This window comes from Elephantulus edwardii, unplaced genomic scaffold (genome assembly GCF_000299155.1).
Source record: "Elephantulus edwardii isolate Elephantulus edwardi_28Jun2011 unplaced genomic scaffold, EleEdw1.0 scaffold00179, whole genome shotgun sequence".
In the NCBI taxonomy this organism is placed as follows: Eukaryota; Metazoa; Chordata; class Mammalia; order Macroscelidea; family Macroscelididae; genus Elephantulus; species Elephantulus edwardii.
Window position 1 is genome coordinate 3,350,535 of NW_006399929.1, and position 19,369 is coordinate 3,369,903.

The 19,369-nt window shown below is 36.0% G+C and overlaps 1 protein-coding gene across 1 annotated transcript in view; it reads right to left on the reverse strand.

Annotated features, from left to right (window-relative positions):
• MDGA2 (MAM domain containing glycosylphosphatidylinositol anchor 2) overlaps positions 1 to 19,369 on the reverse strand; it is a gene marked incomplete at its 5' end in the record, with an annotated part of 686,261 nt that overhangs the window by 7,336 nt on the left and 659,556 nt on the right. Inside the window, one exon of the mRNA XM_006896016.1 lies at positions 12,463 to 12,593. Within this exon, the coding sequence (XP_006896078.1) occupies positions 12,463 to 12,593 (131 nt within the window). The remainder of the gene's footprint in view (positions 1 to 12,462; positions 12,594 to 19,369) is intronic.

The following is a 19,369-nucleotide window of genomic DNA, read 5'->3' on the forward strand; positions in this document are numbered from 1 at the left end:
AAGGATTTTGAAACTTCCTCTAAACCTTGCCCTATACTGAGTCAATCTTACTGTCTCTTACACACTGAACCACGTTACCCCAATTACTGGGTCAATCCATCTCATCCTGGGTCTTCCTCTCCTGCGCTGGCCCTCCACCCTCCTTAGCATGATGTCCTTTTCCAAAAATTGGTCCCTTCTTGCAACATGTCCAAAGAATGTGAGACTGAGCTTCAAAATCCTTGCCTCCAAAGAGCAATTTGGTTTCACCCTCTCCAAGAGACACATTTATAATTATTAATTATTAGGTATATATTTATTTAGGAGCTGTGGTGGCCTAGTGGGTAAAAGCTTGAAGGAATATTGTTGTAGTCCATCAGCTGCTCTACAGGAGAAAGATGGGCAATCTCCTTTTGTGCAATTAACTGCCTCTGAAAATCCACTGGAGGGTCAGTTAGGGATTGGTTCTGGCTCGACAGTACACAGGAACAACATCTATTTAGAACACATAGTTTTTTAAGGTCTTTATAAATTGCCCTTATAATATCTATTAGTCTTCCTTCTAAGTGGCAGTAGTTTTTTTAAAGATTCATTTAGTTATAATTTCCTTTTTAAAATATAGTCTGCTAATCTAATAAAGGTGCTAAAATCAAACAATAGTTGTTCCTATTCTAGTCTTCATAGCTTTAGTCTTGTGATAACGATGCTTTTTCCTCTCCATTAGACAGGAAGATGAACGGAATGAAGGATGGAGAAATGTCAATCATGAAAATTTAGTAAAGTAAATCCCTCCTCTGGTATAAATGCATTTATTTTGTTTTTTTAAATTTTTTTAAAAAATGCATTTATTTTAAAACATGAAAGTCTGCAGTTAGTGAACAAAAGTAAACATGGCTTATTGAGTATTGTTGTTGTGTAACATAGACTTAAAACCAACCCACAGCTGACCCTCCAGTGGGTTTTCAGAGGTAGTTAATCACAGGGGAAGAGACTGGCCATCCTCCCAAAAAACAGCTGGTGACCTTGAACTGCATTCATTGGGATTGCAGTGCAACTTCTTGCCACTAGGCAAGAAATCTTTTCCATGGGCAATCTCAGACAATTATGTACCCCTATGCTTTGTATGGCAAAGCAAGATAGGAGTGAGGAAGCGAATAGTGCCTGCTTGAATTGGTTTCACATGAAATTTATATAGCTTAAACTGAAATTATAACTCTTTCATTGAAAGGATGGTAGGCAAACTGACAAGGTACACTTCACTTTCAGCCAGGATCTATCTGATATTGGCAATGATGTCTCTAGTGTTACAGACTCTACTAAACCCAACTAATATTTTTGACACTTTCCTGTAAATGCACTGTTCCAGTCATTTTTAAATAATCTTCAGCAGAATTTTGCTTGCATGTGATATCAGTGATATTGCTTCATGATTTCAACACTCTGTTGGATCATCGTTTTTGAGAATGGGAATAAATATTATTTTCTTTTCTCAGTTGGCCTGGTAGCTGTCCTCCAAATTTCTTGGCACAACCTTGTGAGCACATCTGGGGCTGCCATCTGTTTGTTGAAATATGGCAACTGGTATTCCATCAATTCCTGAGGCCTTGTCTTTTGCCAATTCCTTCACAGTAGCTTGAACTTCCTCCTTCATCACCATTGTCTTAATCATGTGTTGATTCATTAAATTATTGTGTCAGTGAATTCTTTTTGGTACAGTACTCTTTTTGATATAGATACTCCTTTCATCTTCTTTTGATGCTTCCTGGATAATTTAACATTCTGCCCATCGCATATTTAACGACTGCAATTTGAGGTTTGAATTTTTTCTTCAGTTACTTCAGTTTGAGAAATGCTGAGGAAGTTCATTCCTTTTTTATTTTTTTTTAATCCCAGCTCTTTGTACATTCCATTATAATATTTTGCTTTGTTTTCCTGATCTGCCCTTTGAAGTTTTCTGTTTAGCTCCTTAACTTTTTTATTTCTTCCCTTTGCTTTGGTTTCTTGGCATTTCTACTGCAATAGTCAGAGCTGCTTTTGACAGCCACCTCAGTCTTTTCCTCCTTCTCTGTGTTTGTAATGACCTTTTGCATTCTTCATTAATTATGCTTATTATATTGTCCTACAACTAATCTGGTCTTCTTTAGTTATTGTTCATGTCCTCAAATATATTTTTAATATGGGTTTTAAATTCTGATGGAACAGACCCAAGGTCAATTTTTAGTTCTTGTGGAGTTTTTTTTCTTTAGCTCAGTTTGAACTTGCACATGACAGACTGTTCCACAGTCAGCACCCAGACCAGAGCTTTTCCCAGCTGATCTTGAGCTTCTCTGATGATTCTTTTTACAGATGTGATCAATCTGACTCCTCTATAGCTCATTAGGTGAGGTCTATCTGTATAGTCATCATTTGTGTTTTTTATAAAAGGTATTTGGAGTGAATAAATCATTGATTAAAAAAAAAATTCCATTATTCTATCTCCAGCCTCATTTCTGTCACCAAGTCCATATTTTCCAGCTACTAATCCTTTCTTCTTCCCAACTTTTGCATTCCAGTCACTGAAAGAATAGCAATGGGTTGGTTCAGACTCGATGGTACACACAACTATAACAATATTCTTCTACGTGAATATTTTATTCCTTGCTGATATCAGATGAATGAAACATACAGTATTAATAGTTGACTAATTTATAAACTATTATTTACTACTATGGCTCATACATTTTGTCACTGAAAGAAGAATGTATGTTATTCATAAACATAACAGGAGCTTTAGGTCAGTTATGAAAATATAGCAGGAAATTATTAGTGAGAATAAGGATGATAAGATTCATGATTATTTGACACTCACACTCCTGGCACAGTTAGAGTTAGTGCTTTTATTTTTAACTTATAATCTTATAATGATAAAGAACTCAATCCAACAGGAGAGAAAAATCTAGTTTCCCTCAGGGACTTGCTTCAACACAAGGGGAAAGAAAGACTGTGATAGAACCTCATTTGTTTCCTTTTAATAATCTCTCTTACTCATTGCCATTCAGTCAGTACCAACTCAAAGCTGATATTCCACAGGTTTTCAGAGAGATGTGTGTGTGGGAGAAGACAGCTTATTTTTTTCTTCCAAGGAGCAGCTGTTGGATTAGAATCTCCTGTCTCTGCGTTGGCAGGGCAATTCCTTACCCAGTAGGTCACCAGAGCTCCCTTAGTATAACACAGGTAGTGGCTTTTCTTTTTAAGAACTGGTCTTGACTCCCAATAATCATGTATTATTCTATTTCAGTTATGAACCTCTAACTACAATGAAAGCTGTGATTTATTGAAAGTAAATTTTATAGATTCCAATAGACTACTAACTGGTTTCTAGATTATGATCCATAGGGATATTTTTTCCTTTTCCATTTTTTGTTGCTGTCATTGCTAGGAGGACATTAGAGATATAAATTGCGTAGGTATTCAATGTAAAAAGGCAGACTTTGTCCAAACCTTCAGTGATTTATAAAACAAATCTTTGGTGTTATACACATTTTCCCAAGTAAGAGAATGTATAATGTGTTATCATAGGTTGAATGCCGGTATGAGAGATGTGATCTCTATACAATGAAAAATCATAATTTATATTAATTTAGAGATTAAAGTCTCTCTAACTTAAAAAGTTAAATTATGTCATATTTTCATGCCATTCCATCATGATATTAACTCTATTACATTACAGGAATAAAATTATGCTACTTTCCTCTTCAGTACTTCTGAAATGCATTTGGTTTAATTTGCTTGAAAAAGGAATTAACAGCATCTAGATACCCATGGATAAAATGTTAAAGATTAAGTCTCCTAAAATAAGGATCAAATTATGCAAAACCTGTTCTTTGCACACAAGCGCAGTGATGTTATTTAAAATGCTTTCCATTAACTGAAATGACAAGTTTAAAATTTTAATGTTTTCACGGTGTGTGTGAGAAATTCAGCAAACCCAATATGTAAGAAATTCTACTTAACCAAAAATTTAACTCTTTGCACATAAATCTGAAGAGAAATTCTATGTTTCTATGAACTTATTAGTGTACCAAAGAGTCGGAATGTGGAACTGGCATATAGCTAGTAGCTGACACTTTGTGACAAGTTTTCAGAGGCCAACCTTCATTTCCCATCCTTCTCTTAAGATTATATATATATGTAAAATAACTTCTGCATATGATTGTTACATATGTAATAATACCTTAAAACATGCAGATACAGCTGTAGATGTAAAGAGAGTAAAGACAGAGATGATGTTAGAAAAGTTATGTTCCAGTATATTTTCTCAATAAGAAAAAAGTTACATGCAACAATAATGAGTAAAATAGAAGAGGGAGTAAAATAGCACAAAAGATATCTGATTATCTGACTTCAGTGGTCCTAGTATTTTATGCTAATATGCATATCATTTTTTCTTTGAAAACTGAAAGAACACTTTTTATCGTCATTCTAAAGGCAAGTACAAAGTCTAAGGCTTTAGATATGAAAATTGACCTTGTTCACTATTTGGAAAAATTTCAGGATATCAGTATTTGGGGAATTTCCATTAGCATTAATAATACTACCTTTATATTACTCTTGGTTCAGCAACTAAATGTGCTATCACTAAACATTGCAAAATATATTTGAATAGAGATAGTATAATAAATCAGGCAGTTAGCCTTGGCTTATTTCCCACAGAAATAAGTACCAACAGTGTGCTTAGTGTCATGAGACACTAAGAGTTAAATGTGCTAGGTAGATTTCTCAGTAGTGAGAAATGTTTGTAGGTGCCATTGAGTCACTATTGACACATAGCGACCCTATCAACAGTAGACCGGGGTCTTGTCTTATCTGTACCATGATCATCACGCATCATGTTCCATCCCATTTTTGCAACAAGGAAAAACAAACAAACAAACAAACAAACAAAAAACCCCATAATGCCTAAACTAAGAACTGCTTTACGCACTTATGAATAAGTCAAGGCCTAAAAGGGTTAAATACTGTTCAATTAACTATGTGCCTCCTAAAAGCTCAGAAACACAAAGTATCCGGAATTTAACAAGGTAAAATTAAAAATACCTAGCACTCAAATATGAAGCTTGAAGAAAAGCAGAAGGGGAGAAAACAAAACACCCAACAAACCCCATAGAATGGAGAAAAACAATCAACTACAAGCCACCTATAAATGACACAGACAAAGATAGTATTATTCACTTATTTTAACTGCATTTCATAAGTTTAAAATTTTAAGTGATGACACCGAAAATACAAGTAGATTTAAAATGAATTTATGGAGGTGAAAAGTACAATGGAGGTGATGAAAAATACATTAAACTGGAATGAAGGCAGATTAGATATTGAAGAAGAAATTATTAGAGAATGAATATTCAGAATACAAACTCACTATAATGAAATGGAAAAATTAAAAAGTTTTAAAAATGTCTGTGCTATTTAATACTTTCAACAGACTTGGATATATGTAATTGGAAACTTCAAAGGAGAAAAGAGGAATAGAACTATTTGAAGAAATATTAACCAGAATATTTTCAAATTTGACAAGAACTATAAACTCACAGATCGAAGAAGTTCAGTAAATCCCTAGCTAATATAAAATGAAGAGATTGACACCAAAGAACATCATAATCAAGTTACTTAAGATCAGCAAGAAAGAGGAAATGTTCAAAGTAACCAGAAAAAAGTTATGTTACATACTGAGAAATTAAAATAAGGGTGACAGCTGGTTTATCCTTGGAAACAATTAAGCTATGGAGCAGTTGCTATAATTCCAAAAGGAAAGGAAAAAACAAACAAACACCAAAACAACAACTACGGACATAGAATTTTACATTTTAAAGAAGTAAGTTTTAAAAGGTTAGGTGAACTTGACTTTGCAAAAGCATAACTAGCCTCAAACTATAAGAAATTTTAAAGGAAGTGTTTCAAAGAGATGGAAAATCATAGCTGATAGATATATGGAATACATTATAAAAAGACAAAGAACACCAACAATGGTAATTACACTGACGACATTTATGCAATACACTCTGATTTCTTATTGGGAAATAAGCAAGACATGAAGGTTCTCAAAGTCTTTTCTATTAGGAAGAAAGATGCTTAGTCTCTCTGTGGATTGAGAATGTAAAGTTCGAAGGGTCCAAAAACACATAAATTTTAGAGAATGACAAAAAAATTGTTTTCAGCTTATATTAACTGCTGGCTTTCTGGTAACAAAAGACTAATTTACTTCCTTGAAATTTCATATTTTAATCAACTCTTCTGGGAACAACATAACAGACTGAGGCTGACCAAACCACTAAGAAAAAGTAGCACCTTTCTGCAAAATTACACCATTAAACGTGACAATGGAATTCTAGTTCTTTCATTTTTTTTGTTCTATCAGACCCCTCCGCCAGCAACCTGTAAGTTGAGAGTAATGTGGAGGCTTTCATGCCACTGTGATGCTGAAAGCTATGTCACTGGTATTTCAAACCCCAGCAGGTGCACCCATGATGCACAGGCTTCGTGAGAGCTTTCAGACCAAGACAGCATTGAAAGAAAGACTTGGTGGTCTACATCTGCTTCAGAATAAAATTAATCATGGAAGAGTTTATGAATAACAGCAGAAGATTGTCTGGATATTTTGCCAGAAAACGGGACATTCAGGAGGCAGGAAATGAAAAGACAAATTTTACTGGAAAAGTTGGCTGTCAGGGACCTCTCTGAAAAGCAATGATGTAAGTCTACAGATTAAGGTGTGCCTGATCTAGGCCATGGTCTTCACAATTGCTTGCTATGCATCATCTGAGAGCTGGACAATAACTAAGAATGATAAAAGGAGGATTGAGTCGAGTTGTGGAGTTGGAAAACAGTGTTGAACAGACCGTGGACTGCCAGGAGAACAAACCTGTCTGTTTGGGAGGGGGTGAAAGAGGCTGCTCCTTGGAGGCATGCATTTTGAAGCTCCATATCAAATAATTTAGGTATGTCACCAGGAGGGACCAATCCTTGAAGGGGTCATTGTGCCTGGAAAGATGGAAGGATAGCACAGGAGCGGAAGACCCAGGATGAGATGGATCGATTCAGTGACTGGAGAAATTAAGTCTGTTGGAGACGATGAGATTGTCTCATGATAAGGCAAGGATCAGAAGGTCGCTGTGATTCACAGGTGACTCTATGAACACATAACAACAGCAAAGGACAGGTCAACAAGAGTTTACCTGATTCAGTTTGTACATATTATCAGTGTGGACCAATCCCTGGAGAAGAACATCATGCCTGGTAGAGTGTCAGTGGAAAATAAGAAAATCTACAGAGATTGCTGACAAAGTGACTTATAAAAATAGGCTCAAAACCAGCAAAGCTTGTTAGACAGTATAGGCTCAGGCACTGTTTCATTCTGCTCTTATACAGAATTGTCATAAATTGCCTACTAACAATAACAACAACAACAACAACAACAACATGAAACTCTTTCTTATTCCTTCTATTTGGGGTGGGGAGACACACACACACACACACACACACACACACACACACACACATTTCCCTTATTCCTCCTATTCAGGGGATGACATTCATTTCAGGACTTTCTCATTTGTAAATCCCTGAATTCAGTGTTCATTACCTTGCAAACAAAAACAAAATAAACTTTAAACTTGTACAAATAATAAAAATAATAATGTGAAAAATAATAGTTGAAAAGGAACCATTTCAACAAATCATATTAAAATATCTCAATGCCCGATGTTCATTATGCAAATTCTGAACAATTATAAATTTCCATTATGATGTTGAACTTTCCGTTTCTACCACATTATCCATAGAAAATAAGAGTGGAAACTATCTATCACTTATGAAATGTAGTCTCTATTCTATTAGTAAACAGAAACTACTACTTTTTTTTCTTATTGTCATAAAAGTCTTAAATAATGCTCACAGGGGACCCATTCTTCATACCATAGCACCAGTAAAATCTGCTACTCTATGTACAAATTTAGTTCAAATCCCCACAGATGTTCCACATATTCCTATTCAGGTCAGATTTCAAGAACAAGTAGAAAGGTACAGAAAGTCATAGAACAGGGCTTGGACAGGCGTCAGTTAACAAACATGCACACGATTCACAGACATAGATTGTAATTAGCATGACCCAACTGTAGCACACCAGGTAAAAGTGAAAGGTCGCAGAATTCAACCAGTCAGGAAGGAAACAAATGCAACCAAGCAAAAGCAGGTAAAACTCATAGATTATACAAAAGAGGTGAGGCAGCAAATGAGATTCAGGCTGTAAGAACCCAATTTCCTAGGAGAAAGTTGGCTTCGCTGTTTCTAGAGTAATGGAAAATAAAACCTAGCCTGCTCATCTCCAATTGGAGTAGAACTTTTGAAAGGTAAGCACAGCCTCCCCACCCCAAGTTCTCTTTCACTAAAAAGCCAGAGCAGCAGCTTCAGATGACCTGAAAGGTAAAATCCTCTGCAAGGCTGACTAAGTAGAAACCAACTCCTAGCTGATCCTTCAGTGAATGTCACAGATGCTGTACATCATACTAGAGGAGATTGCTCGTCTCCCTCCAGCATAGCATCTGGTGAATTCAAATTGCTTGTGTTTGGGATAGCAGTGCAATTCCTTGTCCACGAGACCACCAGAGTCTGCTGATGCTTTACTAAAGCTTACTAAGTACATCCTAATAACGAAATCAAATGGACTCAAATTGCTTTTTAATTTTATTTCCACTATCTTCTTTGAATTCTATAGAGAAACATTTTGAGATTTCTTTTAACTTTAAAAATTAGGATTCAGCTACTTTTTCATCTTTAGATTGGTTAGTATCACTGCATGGTTCCAACCTTTGAAATCACTGTTCATATCTGTGTGTTTTTCCTTATAACATATGTCAACCTTGGTCATAGTTTTATGTAATATATATACAGTTTAATTATTCCCCAACATTTATTCCCAAAACTTGACATTATGCAACTGTTCTCTGAACATCTTCTATTAATTAACATGCTTAAAAAGAAATTTACCATGTAAATTCCCTGATACATATCTGTTTTCCTTTGTTTCTTTGGGTAATAAGCATATTTCAAGATTGAAACTTTTTAATAATTCAGGAGTACTTCTTCTGTATCCCAGATTCTAAACATTAAAATATTCAGCTATTTTTTACACTGAAGCATTCTTCAAATCACTCTCTTCATTATCACTTCTCTAGTTTGTCTCTTGGATATCTTTTATTGGTTTACAATGTTGTCTTAACTGGATTGCAATTTTACATTCTTGTTGTAGTTCCATAATATACAGTAATATATGCTTGCCATTGTTCCATAATATAACCTGAAAAAAGTATCAAGTTATCCTTGACTAAATCCTTTCCTTGACTCTCCATTGACTAAACATATGTTGTTGTTGTTGTTGTTGTTCTTAAGTGCCATCAAGCCATAGACGACTCATAGCGACCCTATGAATGAAAGACCTGAATACTTGTATAACTTTCATCATTTCTCCACATTCATAGAGCTTTGGGAGGCAAGATATTTCAGAAGTGGATGTCACTCCTGCTTCCAGTCTTGTTTTAATAGGGGAGCTCCACCAAACAGTGTCCACCATGGGTAACCATTATCTCATTTGACATATTAGTGTCACAGTGTTTAGCATCACAGCCACCACGAGTTACCTCTGTACAGCAAGTGGACAGACCACTGCTATACAACTTAGAAGAATGTTTGACCCAAAACAAGTGAAACCTGGCCTGAGGGTCGCAGATTAAAATCACTCACTGCTGACTTGGTAGTATAGTTCTTAAATTTTATCAATAGTTATTTTTCTTTTCTAGAACTTTATAGTAATACAATAATGCAGTGAGCCATTTTTGTGTGTTTGATTACTTCATATCAGCATTATGAATGTTAGCTGTGTTGTTCTCTTACTAGCAATCTTGTGTTCAATAGAAAGAAATGCTGGTTGATTCAATGTCCTCTTCAGAATCTCGCCAGTGCCTAAATCACTGTTGCAGTCACCATGTCAGTCCATCTCTTTGCCGGCTGTATTAACTCCTAAATGCAGTGCTTAATTAATTTACGTGACTAGGAATGATAGAAAGAGAATTGCTGACTTTGAGCGGTGGTGCTGGAGGAGAGTGTTGAATATATCATGGTCTGCTAGGAGAACAAACAGGTTCGTCTTGGAGAGGGTGAAGCCGGGCTGCTCGTTGGAGGCAAGGATTCCGAAGCTTCGTCTGACACTTTGGGTATGTTGCAAGGAGGGACCAGTCAACCCTTGGAGAGGGACATCATGCATGGGAGGGTGGAGGGACAGTGCAAGAGAGGAAGATCCTTGATGAAATGGATCAATTCAGTGTTTGAGGTAAGGGTAGTAGGTGTGTCAGAGAAATTGAGATTGGCACTGGATAGAGTAGAGTTTTGGGCACAATCTTGTACATAGGGTCTCTATGAGTCATAAGCAACTTGATGGCACATAGCAACAACAACAACAATAATATATTTGTATGAGTAAGGCTAAAACCTCTGCTCTTCCAGTTTTTTAGGCTTACTGTTTTTCAGTCTTTGATGTATTTATTTATTTTCAGTGATCAAATTGTAAATAAACCTTTTCAGTTCTTTGGCAAATCTTGTGTAAATGATTTCCATGTCTTTGTTCACTTTGAGCACTCTAAGAATAATAATAATGTTAGTGCTTTCTTTGCTTCCCAATCCCAAACTCTCTCATAGTTTAGCATCACTTAATACGATAGCTTTTCTTAAATGTCTTCCCTTCTCTTTATGTTATTGAGGTGCTAGAATTGTACACATTAGAGTAAAATAAAATGACATTTTACCAACTACTAACTGGCATAATTGGAATATGTTGTTTTGTATCCTCTTAAAATTATATGCCGTGAATGGCATTCACTAGTTTACCAAAAGAGAAAACAGTAATACAATTTCATGAACTGGATTTGACTTCTTTCAAAATAATCAAGGATGAAGTGTGGAGGGGAAACAAATTACAGTGAACACCTGTGAGAAGTCCAGGATAGCAAGAAAGGTCATTTCTTCTAAAAGAAATTTCAAAATGTCTCTTTCCAAACAAGCTCTCCCATATAATACAAAGATAATAATGAATACTCAGGCACTACCTATATGCCAGGTACCTTCCTAACCACTTTACCTATATCATTTAACTTCACAACTTTATGAGAGAAGCACTGTTTTGTTTTGTTTTTTAAATTAATTTTAATGAACATTTACAGAGACTTTGGATTTCCATTCACTCATTGTTGCATTTTTCTCCTGGCCCACCTCTCCTTCCTAATTCACTCTTCTCTTTGAAAAGTAAAAGAAAAATTCCTTGTTATACAGTCCCTCCCCCCAGGTGCACTCCACTATTCAGCCTTCATTTTGGACTCTTGTCATGATAATACAACATAATCATATAATCGCTTTTAGACAATTCAAGAGAGAAACTCTTAATATCAAGTAGACATGTTCAATCTTTTGTTATTGTCTCACAAATCTCTGAAGCACTGTTGAGGTTTTCCAGAAAATTTTGTTATAAATAAATTTTATTGTTCTGTTTTCAGAAAAAAAAATAATCAAGGAATATAAGAATGGAGCATAATACTTAAAATAGATTTTCTAGATAATCACTTATTTATAACATGGATAAAATAATTGGGTGTATCCATATATGTTGTTGTTGATATGTACTGTGCAGTGAGACAGAACCAAAGCATAGCTGACCCTCCAGTGGATTTTCAGAGGCAGTGAATAGCACAGGAAGAGATAGACCATCTTTCTTCTGAGACATACATATACAGTTCTACGATTTTTAAAAAATAATTAAAAAGCATTAGTAAATAATTAATTTCCTGAGTTATTTTTTTTAAAAAAACAATGATGGCCCTTGTTAGAGTTTCTGAAATCTCTATTGTATTTTTATAGAGATCTCTCTTAGATTCAAAGTCATGTTTCATTCCTACATGAAACAAGGTAAAATAACATTGTTTAAAGTTCTATGACTTTGACAATCAACTCTGATAAATTGATAAAAAGTTACTCAAATAAATTTTGCAAGATATATATAAAATCTTACACAATCCTAATATATTACTTGGGAATTCTTTATCTAGCTTTTATTTTTATAAGAATCTAGTTTATTTGATTTCAATGAACCAAACACATAAGAATGACCTTATATAGGTAGATATTTTTTTCAGATGAATTGTCTGAATCTTTATAAAGACTTTATAGAATTTTTATAAAGAGTAGGCAAATTTTTTATCTTCTAGATCTTAATAAAGAAAATTGGCATTTTTCATTATAGCTTTTAGAACTAAAGAGAAAATGTTGAAATTAGGCAATGTCTGTTTTTTTCTCATATCACGAGAATATGAAATGTTCATATATTAATGTTTGCTGAAGGTCAACTTTGATCACCATTCTCATTAGAAAACTGTATCAGGAGAAATTACTGGTTTTCCTTACCTGAAATGAAGTAATTGGATATATATTAACATGGGCCTCATTCCATCGTTGTCCTTTATTCCCACTTGAAGACCACAATGGATTTTCTATTTTTGTCTGTCCTTTCAAACGTAGATAAACATTTAAAACACCTAAAAATAATGAGATTTTATTTTGTATATTTATTTTTGCTTCAGATTAGTTTCTCCTTGAACAAACACTTGTACAGTTTTGCAAAGGAATTTTCAACAAACTAGGTCTTATCATTTCTTCCCTTCTTATTTCTTATTTTGCTTTCTTGCACATTTTCCATGTACTATAGGCTAATTGTGGGCCCCAGAAATTACCACATCTTAAATCTCTGGGACTTTAAAAATGATCTTATATGGAAAATGACACTTTGTAGATGAGATTAAGCACTCTGATATGAGGGGGGTGGTCATAGGTAGGTCCTAATGTGGTAAAAAAAAAAGAAGGTCTTATGAAAGAGATGACAAACTATTGGTTCAGAGGAAGAGAAGAATCCAAGAAATGCAGGTGGCTTGTATAAGTTGGGGAAAAAGGATATAGCCTATTTCCTAAAGCCTCCAGAAGCAATCAGTTCTGCCGCCACCTTGATTTTGGCTCCTGAAGACTTATTTTGGACTTCTGCCCTTCAACAGTGCGAGATGCCAAGCATGTGCTATTTTCAGTAACAAAGCAAAATGTATTCTAATAAGTTACAGGAGCAATGAGAAAGTAATTTTAACATGTGGCTGAGATAGAAGCCTAACCTTTGACTCTAAAAGTATCACTTTATATAATCAATAAACATCTCTTTTTCAATTAACTCTTCACCCATAGCTAACTTTTCTCCTAAAAACATATGAAAATAACTTTGCGTAATAATTTGATACATCTCTGTTGACAGTTTCATGTGCCACAACTCATAATGATAGTTGAGGGATGACAATGATAAATTAATGTACGCTGAACGCTTACTACAAATCAGGAACTAATTTTCCCAGCAGTCCTGTGAAGTATAATATAATTAACTCCATATTATTCATAGAAAATTTAGTGTTATTCGGTATGTAACTTATGTTACACATCAAATAAGAGTCCGAATTTGAACACAGACTTTCAAAATGTGATGTCTTAATTACCAGTCATCTATATTTCCATAGTTGTTGTTGTTTTTGTTGTTGTTAAGTGTCACGAAGTCAAGTTTGACTCATAATGATGCTATGAACAACAGCGCTGAAGCCTGTCCTGTCCAGTGCCGTCCTCACCATCTCTGACACACTTGAACCCATTGCTTCAGCCACTGTCTCAATCCATCTCCTTGGAAGTCACAGCACAGGTGGGGAAGACCCTCTATGAGGTGGATTGATTCAGTGACTGGGGTAATCGGGATGTGTGTATCAGAGACAGAGCAATTGGTACAGGATAAAGCAGGGTTTAGGGCTGTTGTACATAGGGTCACTATAAGTAGCAAGCAACTTGATGGCACATAACAACAAAAACAACAGCAACAACAGAACATGATATGCATAAACATCTTTATTTTACCCTTATGCTTTTGCTAGATTTGAAACTTTGCTAAATTTCCCCTCTCAGCACTTTAAAGATATCTTTAATGTTATGTCAGCCATCATTCTTGGGTCTCTAGAGAATGGCACTCAGCGAGCACTCAGATATCAATGGTTGAGGGAGACAGTAGTATGTTCTGGGTCTCCCATCCAGAATCAGAGCAGAAGTGGGTTCACCAGTCCCAACTTCCTGGGCATACAGGTCCCAGAAATCTTCCTTTAACACTGACTAGAAGATCATGTCAGAGTTGGTTATGGATAGGATGGTGGTGTGCTGGTGGGATCTGTGAAGGGTCCCTGGTGATAAGAGATTGCAAAGGGAAGAGGTAAGTGGGGATTTCTGCTTTTCCCCTGGTACAACCATCCTCCCAAAGTCCCCTGAAGGTGTGTGCACACCTACCACCTCTCTCTGAGCTCTAACACCCTTAGCACACTACGGCTGTTGACCTTTACTTCAAGCTCACATTCCAACTCCTGAAACTACAATAGTCAAAGAAGGAAGAATAGCAGAGCAATGTGTCAGGAGCAAACATTTCTCTGATACCCTAGTGTATTAGAACAGAAGCCTCCTTCTAAAAGGAGGAGCCAGCCTAGGTCATGTTAGTGCATGGTGTTATAATGTTAATGCATTATATTTTTGTGAATTCATCCATACCAGTGAGAAATTCCAGTGAAATAAAAATCTCAGATTTACTTAAAAATGTAAAACCTTAAATTGAGAAAATATTTTAGATCTACCAGTTAGTTGCTGAACATTGATATAGCTTGAATTATTTGAAATGTAATTAAATTTCTGTGTGACTTAAAGGGATTCATCTTTGCTCTAGCACATTGTTGTACTGTGGTGGCTTGGATATCACCATGATGATAAAATGTCATCATAATCACCCATGATTTTAACAGAAAGGATAGATTTTTAACAGATTTTCCAGACTAAGGCAGACTTAGAAGAATAGGTGGATGATTTAATACAATAAGTTAGTCAATTATAACCTTGTTGTTGTTATATACCGTTGAGTCGCTTACAACCCATAGTGATCCTAGGTACAGCAGCTCTGAACCCTGCCCTGTCCTGAGTCAATCTCACTGATTCGTACAACAAACCCACTGCCCCAGTTACTTATCCAGGGTCTTCCTCTCCTGAGCTGTCTCTTCACCTTTATAAGCATGAAGTTCTTTTCCAAGCACCAGTCTCTCCTGGCAATGTGGCCAAAGTGTGTGAGATCGAGCTTAAAAATCCTAGCCTCCAGGAAGAAACTTGGTTTCACCCTCTCCAAGACAGACTTATTTGTTTTCTTGGCAGTCCATGGTATGTTCAAGATTATTCTTTATACCACAATCTGAAGGGAACAATTCTTCCTCCGTCATCCTTAGTCATTGTCCAACTCTCTGAAGCATAACAAGTAATGGAAAAGACCATGGCCTGTATTAGGCGCACCTTAGTCTCTAGACTGACGTCGTTGCTTTTTAGTACTCAGGAGAGGTCCTGACAGCTGATTTTCCCAATGCAAGTTTTCTTTGCCATGAAAACCTTACAGATCAAAAAAGAATGTATCCCAATATTGTGCTTGAAGATGAGTCCTCTAGTTCAAAAGGCACTACACAGAGCAAGAATGGACTAAAAACTTGTCAGCTACCATAAAGATAGCATAGAGCATGGCACTATTTTGTTGTACATAGATTCAACATAGAGTTAACTAAACTGAAATGGAAAACAGCACCTGTTCTATGGCCTGTCTTTACAATCATGATTTGCTAAATTATAAGTAAGTGGTTGAGTGTTGCCATAATATTCTACTGAACTCTGATGAAACTACTCATTTTAGAAAGAGAAGTATCATTTACTCACTTACCATTTCTTTCTTTTTTCTTTCAGTTTTAAATAACAATGTATTCTATACTTTTGAAATTACCAGTGGATACTTCAGTGATACAAAGGTTCAAGTGCAAAAAAAGACAACTGAATGGATCACCACTTTATCTGAAGTCTCATTTCTCTTTGGTAATATGACTTAATATATCCATTGAATTGATAGCAAATCAAGCTTAGCTTATTTTGTATTTGGAAATATACTTTGCCAAAGCAAAGGTACATACTTCACATCCACCAGCTGCTCTGTAGGAGAAAGATGGGTAATCTTCTCCCATGTGATTTACTGCCTCTGAAAACCTGCTGGTGTGTCAGCTATGACTCAATAGTGAATAATATCAATGATCATTTTTATAATTTATTTGTTCTTCTTAAATAAAAATGTACTTTTTCATTTAACCTTGAGTTATCTCACTCCATGTTTATTTAATGTATACTATGTGAAAATATTTTTAATATTTTTAAAATTTTATACTGGTTTACTTGCAAAGTTTGTATATATTGTTTTCCACATAAGGTCTTTTCCATTTCCTTAACTCACCCTCCCTCAATCTATCAAATTGTTCACAGCAGAATTATTCACCATCTCAAGAACATGGAAACAACCCAAATGTCCAGCCACAGTGGAATGGTTTGAGAAATATGGTACATTAACACAATGGAATACTGTGCAGCACGCAGGAGCAATGATTTTGTAGATCACTACCTAACTTGGGAGGAACTGGAGAGCACTATGGTAAATGAACTAATTCAATCCCATAAGGACAAATACTATATAAGACCATTATTGTAGAAATAGATTTCTAGTAAAACATGCATGAGGATCTAAGGGGAGTAGGGTAGGGGCAGAGAATTGAGGATGGATGGAGGGGTAGGATAATCCTAGGGGCGTATTTGTGAAAATATTTCAATATGCCTAAAAATCTATAGTTTGGCTAGGCAATCATCTCCCAAATTCTGAAAACCTGCTGGAAGGGCAGCTATGCATCAGTTCTCTCTTGACAGCAATGAGATAAGAAATAGTAAATTTCTCTTTGAGTAAATTAAATGAATAACTACCACCTGTCTTTCAAAAAGGATGCTGTAACTATAAATGAGATGAATTCTTTCAAGTCTATAAAAATTTACATATCTCATTCCTACATGCTGTTCTTTTCTTTGTGTTATCTGAAAGCTATTATTCACAGGCACCCTATGTACCTATGTACCCTCTCCAGGAACTGGTACCTCCTTGCTACACGCCCAAAGTATGTCAGACAAAGCTTCAGTATCCTCACCTCCAAGGAGGATCCTGGTATCACCCCCTCCAGACCATACCCGTTTGCTCTCCTAGCAGTCTATTTAATACTCTTCCCCAGCAACACAACTCAAAGGCATGCATTCTTCTATTATACATAGCCATTGCCTAGCTTTCTGATGCAGAGCAAGTAATTGTGAAAACCATGAACTGGATCAGGCACACCTTAGTCTTTAGACTAGTATTGTTGCATACTTAGCATTAATTTCATTCATTACCCCAATTAAAGAACATAGACAGATTACCTTGATTATTTCTAAGATAAAATAATACTGATAGAAAATATTTTAAAATGTTTTATCTAGTAAGTTACCAGCTCTTAAATCTGTGAAAGATAATTTAATGCTGAAAGTTATTTAAATTATGCTCTAGTATTTCTGGTCAATAAAATTAGAACGTGCAAGACAGAATACAGCTATTCAAGAGAAGTTAGTTTCAGTAAAGCTGATTCAGCACTTTATTATAATAGTATAGAAAAAAAAATTCCAAGTGAATATGATGGATTGTGTTAATACCCGTTAAAAGTAATTTTAAATCTCTCAGAGGCCCTGTGTTTATCTGTTAGAAGGCACTAGATACCTATACATATGAATTTCATCATCCCCAAGGATTTCAAATGTCATACTATTCCATAATACAAGTTTGAAGTAGCTAAGCAAAATTTAAACCGTCTTATTCTCTCTCGATTTTCTACTTTCCATCTTTTGGTCATTATGAATCAAGAAGTAGGTGCCAGATATTAAGGAGAACTTTATTCATCTCTTGCTTATGGACTGCAGTGGAAAAAGCTATATGAACCAAGTGTTTTGTTAATGTAATGGTACACAAGTTGGTGTTATTCAAGGCATTAAACAATTAAATGGTGGTTGTTGTTGTTATGTGCCATCAAATCGCCTGCGGCTCCTAGGGACACTACGTACAACAGCCCTAAGCTCTGCACTACCCTGTTCCAATCTCACTATCTCCAACACACTTCCCCCAATTACCTCAGTCACTGAATCAATCCATCTCATCAAGAGTCTTCTTCTCTTGCACTGTCCCTCCACCCTCCCAAGCGTGATGTCCCTCTCCAAGGACTGCTCGCTCCTTGCAACATGTCCAAAGTATGTTAGATGGAGCCTCAGAATTCTTTCCTCTAAGGAGCAGCCTGGCTTCACCATCTCCACGACAAACCTGTTTGTTTTCTTAGCAGTCCATGGTATAGTCAATACTCTTCTCCAACACCACAGCTCAAAGACATCAATTCTCTTTCTATCATCCCTAATCATTGTCCAGCTCTCTGATGCATATCAAGTGATTGCAAAGACCATGACATGTATCAGGTGCACCTAAGTCTCCATACTGACATCATTGCTTCTCAGTACTTTGGAGAGGCTCTGGCAGCAGACTTTCGCAGTGCAATTCATCTTTTAATTTCCTAGTTGCTGGGCCCAAGAGTGTTGACTGTGGAGCCAAGCATATTGAAACTGTCAACAATCTCAATCTCTTCACTATCTACCATGATGCTGCCAATCAGCCCAGTGGTAAGAATCTTTGTTTTCTTGATGTTGAGCTTCAATCCACATTGAAGGCTGCAGTCCTTGACCTTCTGCTGCAAGTACTTCCGGTTCTCCTAAGTTTCAGCAAGCAGGATTGTCTCATCTGCATAACGTAGATTGTTGATGAGTCTACCTCCAGTTCTGATGCCACACTTCTCATAGAGCCCAGCCTCCCAGATAATCTGTTCTGCATATAGATTGAAAAGGTATGGAAATAGGAAACATCCTTGACACACACCATTAGCAATTTTGAACCATGTAGTGTTTCCTTTCCCTGTTCTGACAATTGCCCCCTTGTTCAAGTATAGGTTCAGCATAAGCACAATCAAGTGTTCTGGGATCCCCATTCTTCTCAAAATCTGCCACAGTTTGTTGTGATCCACACAGCCAAATGTCTTTGCATAGTCAATGAAGTACATATAGACATTCCTCTGGTACTCTCCTCTTTCAGCTAAGATCCTCCTGACATTACCTATAATAACCTTAGTGCCAAGGGCTCTTCTAAATTCAACCTGCACTTCAGGCAGTTCTCTGTTGATGTGCTGTTCCAGTTGTTTTTGAATGATCTTCAGTAGAATCTTGCTTGCATGTCATACCAATGATATTGTTCGATAATTTCCACTCTATTGGATCCTGAAAGCAGGAGTGGCTT